Consider the following 13493-nt stretch of genomic DNA (forward strand, 5'->3'; position numbering starts at 1 on the left):
CCTGGTTAGTCTTAATCTTCCCAACCGATTGCGATTGGCTACATGACTCGTTTTGCTAAGAAGATTCTCAAAAATAGTCGTGGATTATAGTATTTCTTCAAAGCTATTTAACTTCCATGGCAACCTTTTCTTGTACAACAGCAAATTGAGGATACAACAGCCATGAATTCTGTAGTTTCTGTGGTGAATCTTCTTGTACAATAAAGAACAAAAAGCATGCATATTTTTCGTTTAAAATACATTAGTCTACAACACTGCTAAATGAAACCATTTCATCAAAGTACGAAAAGCCATCTCTATACCTATTCAACTGCAGCTAGCTCAATCTCATTTGTTTCGGAAGTCTTTGTGCTTGATGCAGAAGTATCCGAGCCTTCATCTGTTCCACTACGTTGGGATAAATTTCGTGGAGGAGATTGCCCATGTTCAAATGGAAAAGGTGGTGGAGGAATCACCATATGTCCCTCCAACATCTTCACCACATTGCTCATGAGAGGTCTTTCTTCTGGTGAGTTGTGAATGCACAACAAAGCTACCAAAAACATCCTCTCTGCTTTTTCCCTGTCTTTCTCTTCAATCCCGCAACGAGACACCAACACCGCCAATTCATTTTTGTTATACATGTTCCATGTCCACTTTGGAAGCCATTCACTTGACTCGTTTGCATTAACATCAAGATGTCTTCTCCTTCCAACAATCTCAAAGAGAACAATACCAAAACTGTACACATCACATTTGTGAGTCACAGGATAAGGCTTCCATACATCTGGAGCTGCATATCCTGCTGTCCCTCTAACGTTGGTTAACACCATTTGACTACTTCCCCTGTTGCAAAGCTTTGCAAGGCCAAAATCTGCAACCTTTGGATTCAAATTCTCATCAAGAAGTACATTTTCGGGCTTAATATCGTAATGAATGATTCTTTTTCCACACCCCTCATGCAAATAAGCTAATCCTTGTGCTATTTGTACTGCAATATCATGAAGCTTCTCCAATTCTACTTGTTTGTTCTCGTCGAACAATAACTTGTCAAGCGATCCATTCTCCATGTACTCATAGACAAGTGCTTTCAATTCGGGGTCGAAGCAGAAACCATAAAGTCTAACCAAATTCATGTGACAAATTCTTCCCAAAGTGCCAACTTCTGCCATGAACTGCTCTTCAACTATCTTAGCACTATTATTGTTGGTAAGGACCTTGACAGCCACTTCCACTCCATCGACGAGAAGCCCTTTATATACTACTCCGAAAGCACCTGAACCCAACAAGTTGGCGGGGTTATAATTATTTGTGAACTCTGCAATTTGTTTAGGTGAGAAAGCTATAGGCTTCTCTCTTGCCATGTTGCTAAGAAACCCTTTGATTGTTGTTGGAAAATCAACTTTTACGGGAAACTGATCAGCTCTTACGTCTATTGCTACTTGGTTGGAGTCCTTGCCGGTGCTGTCAACGCTGCTGACTATCCGAGCAGAGATTGGAAAACTTCCTGCCTTCTTGGCGCAGTTAATAATGGCGTATATAATGGCTGCAACAGCAATGATAAACACCACGCCAGAAACTGAAAAGGAAAAACAAAATTGAGAACATGTAAACATATTTGTATAAAACTTATTTGGGTGTTATATGTGTACGTTCGTATTTTTTAAAAATTATTTTAATTTTTCATACACTTCTCAGTTATATAGAAAAATGTGTTTTTTGCATACATTTTTTTAATGAATAATACACATATTGTTCACTCATTTCATTCGTATTTTTTCACCTACTATTGAAAACAGACTAGAAATGACAAAAAATTAATAATTCTTTTAATATAATGGCCGAATTTCTCACCGTATTTTTAAGAAGAAACATTACGACACGTATGTATTTTATATGTATTATACCAGTCAGTCCCGTATTTTGCTACCTCATACCTTCGTTAACTCATCAAGTGCTTCTCTCAAGCCTTAATTACATGCCCTGAATTATATCCTGATTATAATTTTAAGTGCTTTGATTTTCTAGTACAACTTGAACTCATTATATCCTCTGAATTAACAACATGCATTGTCTGCTTGGCAGTCAATGTCATAAATCATATTAATGAAAGCATGTTTGCTTGCCGTAACATAAAAGCAGAAAAAAAAAAAAAAAAAAAAACATGATTGTTGTAGCATAAATATAAAGTAGAACATCACTTGCAAGTTTTCTGAAAATGGAAACTGTAAAAATGAAAAGAATAGCTAGCTAGCTACATAGGCAACAATTATGTGTTGTATTGCTCTGGATTGAAGCTTTATTACCAACAGAAGCAGCCACCATCTTGTCCATGGAGGAATTGAAGGTTTTGTCCGGTGACGTTGAGGATACTCCAAAACTATCAACAGAGCTCATTTTTTTCTGCTAAACTCTGGTGCGTAGAATGAAATGTCAGAAAATGAAGCTGATAGAAGTGAACACAGAAAGAAAGCTAAGATATAAGTGAGACCTTCGCTTATTTGTTTGTTCCTTTTTCAAACAGATTTACAAATATATATATAGATTTTCTTTCTTCTGCAGTTTGCAAAATTTTGTTTGAACCAGCAGGTTTTCATGATAACTTGCGAGGAAATTAGAGGGAAGTATCCAATTTCTATTCAAAACTCATTTGGACGGTGCTCTTAAGTGAATGAATTGAACACGCCTGGTATGAGAGAATTTTCAAACCTTGAATTGGTCAAAGATGAAGAAGACGTTGCAAATAGAAATTTCAATGATGATATAAATTCCCCCCAATCCCACTCACACGCTCACAACCCAATCCCCCCGATTCTGTGGTGCTGCTCGTCTCCCCTCAGGTCAAGGACGAGTGGATTGGCAATTTCCATTATATTGCCGAAGTCAACTGTTGTTTCTCCTTTACCTTCCGGATGAACTTATTCATTATTTTCTTTCAATTTCATTGACTTGACTTCATATCATAATACTAATACATTCATTTAGCCAATAACCTAATGACTTCTTGGACGATGAGTAACCCTATTTCTTTCTACTTTATTGGAAACAAGTCTCACACTGATGGAGTGGCAAGTTTGATACTTTTTTAATAGGAGAAGAAGAATGCAGTGTCACGCTTTTAGCTTTTGGATGCTTTTAGCTTTTGGATGCTTTTAGCTTTTGGATGAGTTTTAAATGACATGGCATGCTTGGAGTGAAAGCCAAGCAAATCCTAACAGAGAAAAAGAGGATCCCGATCTTTCGTAATATTACAATATTTTGACTTTAGATTGTATTTTTATTATATAAAAAAGGAGGGTGGCACACATTTTCATCCACCCTTTTCTAATGCATTCTTACAAATTGTTTATTCATAACTATCCAATAAATGGCAAGAATTGGATTATGGAAAGTAAACCACAAGTAGGGTGTCCTGTTGTACAATGAAATCGGAGATAGGCTTGACTTGAGGAATGATAATATGTTAGAATCTAGAAAGAACATATGTGTTGGTAACTTCTACCTGTATATACAAGGATTTAGAAAACTTGGGTATGCATTTCGTATATTGATCTACAATAATATTACTCACATGTCATTTTTCCAAGAATTTGCTTAGAACAGTTTTCCTTAAGTATGTATCTCCTCCATCATCATCTTCTTCAGCTCTTATATCGGCATTTAAAGCGCAACGGATTACTGAGTTGACCTGCATCCTTAATCTGGCGCTGTCAACAAACTGATCTGTAAGCATCTTCCTCAACTCATCATCAGCCATCCTATCACCGCCAGCGATGTTGTGAGCTTCGTCTACTGCCATAACCGCATTTTCGACGTCCTGAGCCAGGAGCTGTGCCTGTTGCAATTTTGTGAAGCATTTGGTCACACCAAAATTATAAGCAAATAAGACCCTAACAACTGGAAAGAGAATATATCATTCTTGTAAACACATATATTCTAGATATGTATTGACTAAAAGACCTGATGTGCATTTGACTGCTATGGGTATATAGCAGTAAAAGTCACGCATGTTGGACCACACGGTGCTTCTCATATTTCATCAACATTTCTAGCATCATATTTTATAGTACTTGGATCACTTGTATAAGGAGACCAAAAAAGCTAGTCATCACCTTCAACTTTTAGAAGTATACTTTCATGAGCCGGCTTGCAGTCTAATAAATACAGATTACTAATATACGTCACTCAATGAGTTAAAAGACAAGAAAAAGAATTAGGGGTAATTACATTTTTGGTCACTGTGGTTAGGGTCGAATATAATTGTGGTCACCGAAATTTCAATTTTTCGATTTTGGTCACGGTATTTGCCGCAGTTAGCAAATTATGTCAAATGTTTCAATTCTGTCAGTTTCATTAATTTAAAATTTTAAAAATTATTATATTAATATAAAAAAAACAAAACCCACGTGCCCATCCCCTCCTCTCTCTCTCTCTCTCTCTCTCTCTTCCCTTTCTGTCTCTTCCCCCTCTCTCTTTCTTCGACTGGGTTTGTTCAAACCCAAAACCCACACCCACTCCAATACAATCCAGAACCCACCCCCTCTCTCTCTCTCTTCGACTAGATTTTCTGCGTTTTGCTCTTCCGCATCTGCTATGGCACACCCTAATACTTCTACAATTATCTATCATGGTTTTGATTATGAACGATACTCCTTTGTGAGGAGGTGGGGAAGGGGAGGTGATGGGGTGGGCAGTGATGGCTGTGAGGCGGTGGGGGAGGTGATGTGGGTGGTGTGGGTGGCTGTTGAGGGGGGAACAGATAGAGGAGAGAGAAGGTGATGTGGCTTCTGGGAATTATCATGAAGCTCCAATGGCAGATTGAATTTGAGAGGTTGGGTAAAGAGATTGAGGTGGGGTGGTTATGGCTGCCAGGGGTTGGGTAAAGAGAGAGAAAGAGGAGGATTCAACAATTATAAAAAAAGTAATTATTTTATTTATTTATTTATAATTTAATATTAAAAAAATATTTTTTAATTAATGAAACTGACGGAATTGAAACATTTGACCTGATTTGCTAACAGCTGCAAATACGGTGACCAAAATCAGGAAATTGAAATTTCGGTGACTAAAATTAAATTCGACCCTAACCCCAGAGACCAAAAATGTAATTACCACAAAAAGAACTAAAGGTGCCAAACATACCTCTGCAAGAAGTAGACCAATTCTATTGTCCGAGGTTGTCAGTAAATCTATAGCATCAGATGGGGATGAAGTATCCAAAATGAGTTTATCTTCCTCTTCAACAAGGAAATTAACACTACACTCTTGAAGCCGATTGCGAAGAATTTCACATTCATGCAACAACTTTGCATTAGCAGTATTTGCGCCCTCTATTCTTCGCCTTTCCTTTTGAAGAATCCTCTGAAAGATAAACACGAAACAACATATTTAGAGTGTTTTAAATTGTATTTTCCTTAAAGAAAATGCACAATATGACCAAAACTGCTAAAATCCAGAAGAATACAGAAACACTAAATTCTGCTTAGCACCCTTATCTCCTATCATCAAATGCCCAAAAGCCTTGGCTAATGTATTCATGTGCTCTAAGTGTCGTCCTTGTTAATTTTCCATTTGTTTTAGAAGTGCTACCTTGTTCTTTTGTGAATCCCATTCAGTTGGATGTCTCCTAGTCTAAGAAAACTACCGTTCATAAGAAATTTCACACATATGAGGAAGAACAATAACGGTTTACCAAAACATATCATTCAAATTTCTAAGTTTGGGACTCAACAAAAATCAAATGAAGCAGAAACAATATTACCTCTACTTCTAACTTTTCTTTCAGTAATCGACTGAGTTCCTGCTTCAATTCTGATTGTGAATTCCGAAGAAATTTGACCTCTTTAACAAGTAGCTTTACATCTGTCTTTGATTTCGCCTCAAACTCTTCATGATATTTCTGCAAGTTCTCAAGTTGCAGCCTAGAGGCATCCAACTCCTGTAGCAACATATCATTCTCCTGAATGATAGATATTTTTGTTGACTCTGAATGCACCTTTGCATCCTGGAATATTCTTGCACGTCATCCACAGAAGGCCCTTGATATTCAATGACAGAGAAATCTAAGAAGAAAAAAATGTAGTAAAAGGAACAAACCTGCTCAGATTTTAATTGTAATTCCAAGTCCAAGCACTTCCTTCGGAGTTCCTCCATATCCCACTGCATATGGGTAAACCTTTCTTTTTCAGTTAACACCGTCTGCTGCATGTTTTCTTTACAATTCTCTCTGGTAGTTTCAAGTTCCACTTCCAGATCTTTGACCTGCAAGAGAAAATTCCAGTAAGGCAATAACGTTTTAGGGAAATAGATTACAGCCAGTAGTTATGGGGATTGAAGTTGAACTAAGACTTCGAAATATTAGTGTCAATCTCCTTGTTCTCTTTCGCAAATCCATCAGCAAAGTTATAATGCAACCAGTATACAATTCCAAGATTTCACCAAGATAAGTCAATTCTTAGTTGCAAAGATGAAAATACTAAGTCCTCACATATTCACTTGGGTATCTGGTGCACCCTTTTCAGACATCACGAAGGGAAAAACATTTTTACTCCAACTAAACATTACCAGTATTTAAGGTAAATCTTAAGCAGATACCCAACTATGAATACAAATCACCAATCAAAAGAACAGGTCCTGTCACAAATTCTACTTTTCCAAACAAAAGCATTAAATTTGATACAGTGTTGAGCCTGTTTCATAGAAACAACACAAAACAACAGACGTGAGAAACATGTTCAAGACCATTCATCTGGTCCAACAAAAGCCCCAAAAAAATGATCTGCTACAATTCAAATAAACTTTTTTATAACTACTTGAGTTTTGAAGGAGGTAATAATCTTCCCTCCGAAGGCCTAAACTGAATTTTGCAATTTCATTCAATCTGTAACCATTACACAGTAACTATCATTTATATAAAGAATCAATCATTCTTCCCCGCCACTTCTGTGACTACTAACAACTGCTAACGCATTCTTTGACTTTGCATCTGACTTAGGTTTGGCTTTGCTGTTACAGACTCACTTATTTACAGCACTTTATTCCTTACTTCCATGCATGGCTGAGACATGACATCCTCTAGAATAATAATAGTGCGTACTTGCCAAATGGAAAAACAATAATTAACGAAGAATTTTAAATACTTATAAAAGTCTTTCAAAAAAAAAAAAAAAAGGAAAAACTGAAACTAATGGATAACCCAACCCCAGCCATCTAAATATAGAGGACCCAATGGCTGGGAAATTGGGAATAGAAGCAGACTACAATCCCAAATGAAGTCAATCAATATCATATTAGCAACAAGAACTTATTGACTGTTATAAATTAATTGTCAATCAGTACCATAGTAGCAACAAGCACGTATTAACGGTCATGTTTCTGTGCAGTTTCTATTATAAAATAAAATTGTGTCTTTTCGTTTCAGAATAAAATATAAAAAATTATACCTTTGTCGTGAGGAATTGTCTCACAGCACCTTCTTGATTCAATCTAGCAATAAGATCCTCAATGTCAGTTTTTGCTGTGGCTAGTCTCTGCTGCATTGTAGTAAGAACCCTGTTTAATTTATGTCGCTCATCGCATGGAAGAGCAACAAGAGAGTCCCTTGAAAACCTTAAATCTGAGTTCGCAAAAGTATTAGGAGCTTCAGAACTTTCTGCAAGATCAAGGGAGCTATCACCAAATAAATTGGCCACTCCCAAGTTAGATGTTTCACTAACTCTCACAGAACTCAAGTCACTTCCAAAACTCTCCGTTGACAGCCTTCGAGCATGGCCATCCCGCTTGCAATCCTCTATTTCCGAAAAGAACTCTGTTCCATCCATGCGAAGAGGTCTGGCATCAGAGTTGTTCTCACTTACTCGGTCCCTGTCAGTACTACTGGCATAACTTCTGCCAGGAAATTGACGCTTGGAGAGCCTTTCTAGGCTTGCCTGAACAAAGGTCCGGTTAAATATGCCAAACTTGACAGACGTTGCCATTGAATCAATTAAGTCCTGTTCAGATGTCGAATGCTCCATGCCAGGATTAGCACGGTTATCATCTCCATGCCTTGGTGTTCCAATCTCAGATTCATCATATGGAGTATCATTACCATAATCTGATGTAATAGATGAACTAGCAGCAACCACAGAAAGATCTGAATGAGCTTGTAACAGGAATGATGGAGCTGCACCACTAGTTGAAGAGTTTACATCTGAAACTTGCTGATTCACTTCTTGGAATGCTGAAGAGCATGACAACCAAAAACTAATATAAGCAGATGGACATATTCAATACATGATAGAATTTAATCTCTGAGATGCATCAAGGATACACCTACAAGACCTGGCAGCAGCTTCAAGCTCAAGAAAGGTTGCAACCAATACATTTCTTGATAAGTCAATGTCTGATAATAGCTTTTCCATCCAATCCTCCAAAGAACATCTTCGCTGCAAGAAACAAACTAATTTGAGAATGAGAGGATAAACACTTCAGAAAAATCAAGCAGACATGAAAAAAGCATGTTCAATAATCATGATCATCCGTGCTGCAATTCCTTTTTTAACCAAAAACAAAACAAAAAAACCCTCACCATGCCCAAAAAAAAATTGCAAGAGGGACGATAACGATTGATGAATGTGTTGAGTAACCCTAAATTCTACCCTTTTTCGACAATCAAACTGACATTAGGCTATTTTAATAAGTAACCTCTACAATTAACTACAAACAGACAACGAAAATCAATGATCCAATCAATAAGTACTTTTATCAAAATGTATCTCAAGATTCTCAACTTTGACATGAGGATTTATGTAGCTTAAAAAGGCGTTCCCCATGAGTATTTTTATCAAAATGTATCACACCATTCTCAACAAGTAGGGCTTATATTAAATTTTGCTTCTAATTACAAAGAAAATAAAAAAGCTAAGAGGTGCACCATTACTTTAGACCAAGACACAGAGAGAGAGAGAGAGAGAGAGAGAGAGAGAGAGAGAGAGAGAGAGAGAGAGAGAGAGAGAGAGCCCACCTCTTCCAATTGTGCCTGACTTTTCATTCTCAGGAACCCCTTTGGAGGAGCTGGAGGCAGATCTTTCATAGGGAACGCCTTTTTAAGCTACAGAAGACAATAGTCAATGAGATTGCTCAACAGTCCAACAAAATATGAAATTGCTAAGATCTACAATAAACAAAAACACAAAAGGCATATTCATAAACTTGTGTGTTCCGATTAGAAAGTAGCTAAGTTCAGTAATAGCATCTCAACCCTTAGGTTAAAAATGGATAGCTAATGCATCTTCAACATAGTGTTGATCTCCGCCGTCTATACCTAGTGAAAGGGGTTAAATGTTTATTATTCAAGTTAACTACTTGTTATATTGGAACTGAATTATAAAGTATGCAATAATGAAAGTCAAACCTAGATATTTTGAAGATGAAAGGGAAATATCAATTAGAGATAAGAAATTGACACATTTGAAGGTCATCATCCTTACCCTTGTCCCAATCATGTGGGATGCATATATCTCCAAAAAAAATTAAGATAATTTAGTTTTGTTTCAATCTTAGTCTTGGTCTTCGTCGCTCTTTGGTCATTTACCTTATTACTAAAAGGTGCCACTCAGAATCTTTCTCCAATACGTTGATTTTTAGTTGTCCTTCTTAAATCAATCATTGAAATTTTCACTTCCACTACATAGATATCTTGCTCTTCCTCTTGTTTTCCTTTAATACCCAAAATTTTGTCCCATGGAAAATAACTAGCCATGTGATAATTCAACATAACTTTTTTTTAACACAAACAATAATATTATAAAAAAGAAACCGTAAAGAACAACAAGTAGAGCAATTCAATAGAACTACACTTTTATATATTTACTATTTAATACTCTTTTATGACATAAGAAATCACAAGCTTGTCTCCATTGTATCCAGCTTGTTTCAGTAATGGATATTACATAATCATCTATTTCCCCACCATTTTGCCTTACCAATCCTAAATATCACAAATCATTTGTACTTCCTTTGCACTTCATATATTTGAGGTTGACAAATAGACATTGTTTACTTACTGCTGAGTTCTGACTTACATAAATGAACAGAAATGTCACTTACTTCAGAAAATAGTTTCAAAAAGTCGCTAAATCTTCGTAATATCCCCCGAGTAGTGGTGATTCCTTCCCGTGATTGTACACCAACTTGAACCCTATAAAACTGTTATCTATGAATGTTAAAATGGAAGTTAACTAAAAAAGGTACAAAATTACCAGAAAATAATGCGCATCCAACTTTACAAGAGAACTAATTGAAAAAGCTAACCAACATTCCATTAACATCTCCAGCAATTCTTTGTCACAAAACTTTGAAAAATTAGATAATAATAGCCGTGACATGGATTATAATTACTAAAATGAAAGTGATACCCCATCAAAGTGGTTTTCGTATGTCAAACACAATACAATGGGAATTACAAAATGTAAGCCCACAAGAAAATTTAAATAAATTAAAAATAAAAACTTAGGTACTCAACAATGAGGCTGAATAGTTTTATGTTCTATATAATGCTGTTGCAAATGAGAACAGAAAACAAGTATATATGTAAAAACTAAATTTAATTAAAATAAAAAATACACATAAAGTATACCACCACAGGATCTGAACCTCTTGATTTGGGCAGGAAAATCCAAGAAGGAATAGTGACACAGTAACTCCATCCTGTAGGTGGGTTATGTGGCCAAACAGAGTCGCGCCCATCCTTCATTTGAAACCCAAAATAGATTATTATAAGGAAAATGACAAAGAAACATAATAATTTAAACCCAAAAAATGCACCATTGTGTGCCTGCAAAGCCAAATCTGTCAAATACTGACAAAACTGATTAACTTACAGCATACTTGGTCATGTCAGAGACATAATTCACTGTAACAACTACACAGTTGAAGCTCTGAATTCAACTAACCCCCAAAAAAATAAAGACATGGGAGGGCTAACCCCTAAACTTTTGCAATTACCATGCACAAGTATTCACCATCATTTCTAGTCATGTTGGGTACTATTATACTCAAGAAATCCATAATGTTTAAACTTGGACCTCAAGCTTAGAAGCATATACATGCAGCAAAACTTATACTAGAACATGTTTTTTCTTGGTGAGAATGAAAAAAAAATTATCTAAAATTAAATACCATTTATCACACTTGTTTTCATCTCTCTGTTGGTGAACAACCAAAATCCTACATAACAGCTCAACATCATATCTAGTATCTCTGCAATCTCAAATTTCAGATGCATGCTGCCCACAATCAACTTTATAGGATTCCTGCAATATTGTCTGTTCCATAACCCTCTTTTTCCCAGTGTGCAAATGTGCATAGATGATGCAACATCCCACCATATTACTTCCTTCAATACAATTCTATTCTCCTTCCCAGTCAAAAGAATCTTTCTATTCTCCTGGGGATTTCTATCCCTACTCCCTGCCCCCACCCATCAAAGATTTTGCTGATCCTCTGCTCCTTCCTTCTCTCGTGCACACATTTACAAACATCTGCAACTGTTTAGATTCCAAGAAATGTCCTTCCAATCAAATCCCTGTAACTCTTTAGGTTCTAGATTCACTCCACAGGTACTTCACAGGATTCTCCCCCTCCTCCTACCTCTGGAGACTATGCAAAAAATTTAACTTCCTAATTCTTTCACTCTCATTGCATAGTATATACTTTTCATAATTGATGCATGGACTTCGAAATTCCTCCACTGTATCCTCCCCTTACCCTTTCCTGTTTACCCCGTCCAAAAACAGTCTTCCAATTTTCCGCCAACAATGTGCTCTACCCCCAAAAACTTCTTCTCCCAAGCTTCCATCCCAGACCAACTAACCATATCATATAATTTACACTCATTATAAAGCTATTGACAAAATACTCATTGATTGTGTGCAGTCTTTCCTAGTTAATGCTTCTGGGGCTTTCAGAAGTCCAAAAGTACCTTTTCCACTCCATCACTAGCATGGATCAAAATTTTCTTCCCTCCCCTCCTCTCCATACTGTCATATTTCGATAAACAAATTTCTTGATGCTTAGACTACTAACTGCCATATGTCCTCTTTATAGCTTCAAAGCTGAAACAAAATAACTAACTTGATCGATAATATCTTACAACATAGACTATAGCTTATCACCGCCGCTTCAGTCACCCTAACTTCATAATCAAGTGCTTGAAATTAATCAAATTTGAAACATTCAACAGATTGAACCAAAAACTCCAACAACACATTCACAAAACCCACTAACCAAATTCCAACCCAACCCAATAATTCCCTAAATAAAAAAATTTAAAACTTCATAACTGGGTTTCCACAGAAGCATAAACAAAACAAAAAAAATACATAAAAATCAAAAACCGAAAAGATAGAGCACCCATTTGCGAGGAGGAGGGCTCCAGTCCATGCCCAGAGGGAGAGGTGAAGTGCCGTCGTGGCGGTACTTGGGAGGGCTACGACTGCGCCGGATGCTGCTTTTATTGCCATAATTGCCCCTGGCATCAGTAGCATCGTTGTCGTTATGACGAGGGGCAGTTTCGGGCTCAGAATATAAAGGAGTACGGCGACGGGAGAAGGAATCGGAAAAGGGATCGGAGAAGCTGAAGTCGTTGAAGTCCATGAGAGAGAGGTCGTGCGCGTACAGATTCATTTTCGATTCGGTGTTTGCGTTTGTGCTTGTATGTTTACTCTGAAGGTTGGTTTGTAGATTGCGATTTGCAACAAGAACTTGATTTGATCTCCAAATCTCTCTCAACTAATAATTTTGGGCTTTCAATCAAACAAGATGACATAACAAAATAACGAAAAGAAAAAAAGAAAAAACTGAAATGATAAGGAAGACGCCTTTTTATTTTTATGAGAAAAATGCAGGCCGTTTTAAACTTCGGTTATTTTTTAAGTAAAATTTGAGTAATTTTTAGCGTCACCTTGCCAAGGTAGTATAAATATAAGGCTTATTTACTATAGTATTCTCTGAAACTTCGATTAAATTTCAATTTACTCTCTCAAAGTTAAAATGACTCACTTTATCTCATTGACCGTGATTTCGTGTTCCACTTTACCCCCCATTATTAACTTTGTCAAAACATTATGTTAAAACGTTGATGTGGCACAAATAGGACCCACTCCTGTATGCCATGTGTAAAAAATAATAAAATATTTTATTTTAATAAATATAACAAATAGGAAAAAAACAAGTTTAGTGTTGTAAAAGTTTGAAGGTGGAGCCCACAGAGGAAGTTTCCTTGCATCTTCCAGGAACTTTCCCTTCCCTGTATTTATCAATTCAGGAAGTTTCCTTGCATCTTCCAGGAACTTTCCCTTCCCTGTATTTATCAATTCAGGAAGTTTCCTTGCATCTTCCAGGAACTTTCCTTCCCTGTATTTATCAATTCAGGAAGTTTCCTTACATCTTCCAGGAATCTTCCCTTCCCTGTATTTTGCCTAAATATTAGCCTATAAATAGGCATACCAATTGTAAAGGGGAGTGTGACCAAC

General features: G+C 36.6%; 2 protein-coding genes across 6 annotated transcripts; both read right to left on the bottom strand.

Annotated features, from left to right (window-relative positions):
- Positions 204–2574, bottom strand: LOC109948213 (LEAF RUST 10 DISEASE-RESISTANCE LOCUS RECEPTOR-LIKE PROTEIN KINASE-like 2.2). Its single transcript, XM_020560516.1, has 2 exons — positions 2286–2574; positions 204–1558 (listed from the first exon to the last, which is right to left on the bottom strand). The coding sequence occupies exons 1-2, from the start codon at positions 2374–2376 to the stop codon at positions 303–305; spliced, it is 1347 nt and encodes a 448-aa protein (XP_020416105.1). The 5' UTR covers positions 2377–2574; the 3' UTR covers positions 204–302.
- Positions 3242–12813, bottom strand: LOC18783852 (PX domain-containing protein EREX). 5 transcript variants are annotated; one of them, XM_007217581.2, is made up of 10 exons: positions 12373–12813; positions 10598–10708; positions 10069–10167; positions 8984–9070; positions 8297–8405; positions 7422–8200; positions 6076–6240; positions 5741–5983; positions 5122–5340; positions 3242–3814 (listed from the first exon to the last, which is right to left on the bottom strand). In XM_007217581.2, the coding sequence occupies exons 1-10, from the start codon at positions 12643–12645 to the stop codon at positions 3554–3556; spliced, it is 2346 nt and encodes a 781-aa protein (XP_007217643.1). In that variant the 5' UTR covers positions 12646–12813; the 3' UTR covers positions 3242–3553. The 5 variants fall into 5 exon arrangements, with proteins under 5 accessions (XP_007217643.1, XP_020416103.1, XP_020416101.1 ...); XM_020560514.1 differs by having other exon boundaries at positions 10615–10708; positions 11140–12466; XM_020560512.1 differs by having other exon boundaries at positions 11140–12466.

The sequence above is a fragment of the Prunus persica genome, chromosome G3 (assembly GCF_000346465.2).
Source record: "Prunus persica cultivar Lovell chromosome G3, Prunus_persica_NCBIv2, whole genome shotgun sequence".
Classification (NCBI taxonomy): Eukaryota; Viridiplantae; Streptophyta; class Magnoliopsida; order Rosales; family Rosaceae; genus Prunus; species Prunus persica.

Coding starts and splice junctions, on each gene's coding strand:
- LOC18783852 (XM_007217581.2), bottom strand. CDS start 12,645: ATGAATCTGTACGCGCACGACCTCTCTCTCATGGACTTCAACGACTTC. Junction 9,071..10,068: donor TTTTGAAACTATTTTCTGAA/GTAAGTGACATT, acceptor TGTCTTCTGTAG/CTTAAAAAGGCGTTCCCTAT. Junction 8,406..8,983: donor GTCAGGCACAATTGGAAGAG/GTGGGCTCTCTC, acceptor TGTTTCTTGCAG/CGAAGATGTTCTTTGGAGGA.
- LOC109948213 (XM_020560516.1), bottom strand. CDS start 2,376: ATGAGCTCTGTTGATAGTTTTGGAGTATCCTCAACGTCACCGGACAAA. Junction 1,559..2,285: donor GATGGTGGCTGCTTCTGTTG/GTAATAAAGCTT, acceptor TTTCCTTTTCAG/TTTCTGGCGTGGTGTTTATC.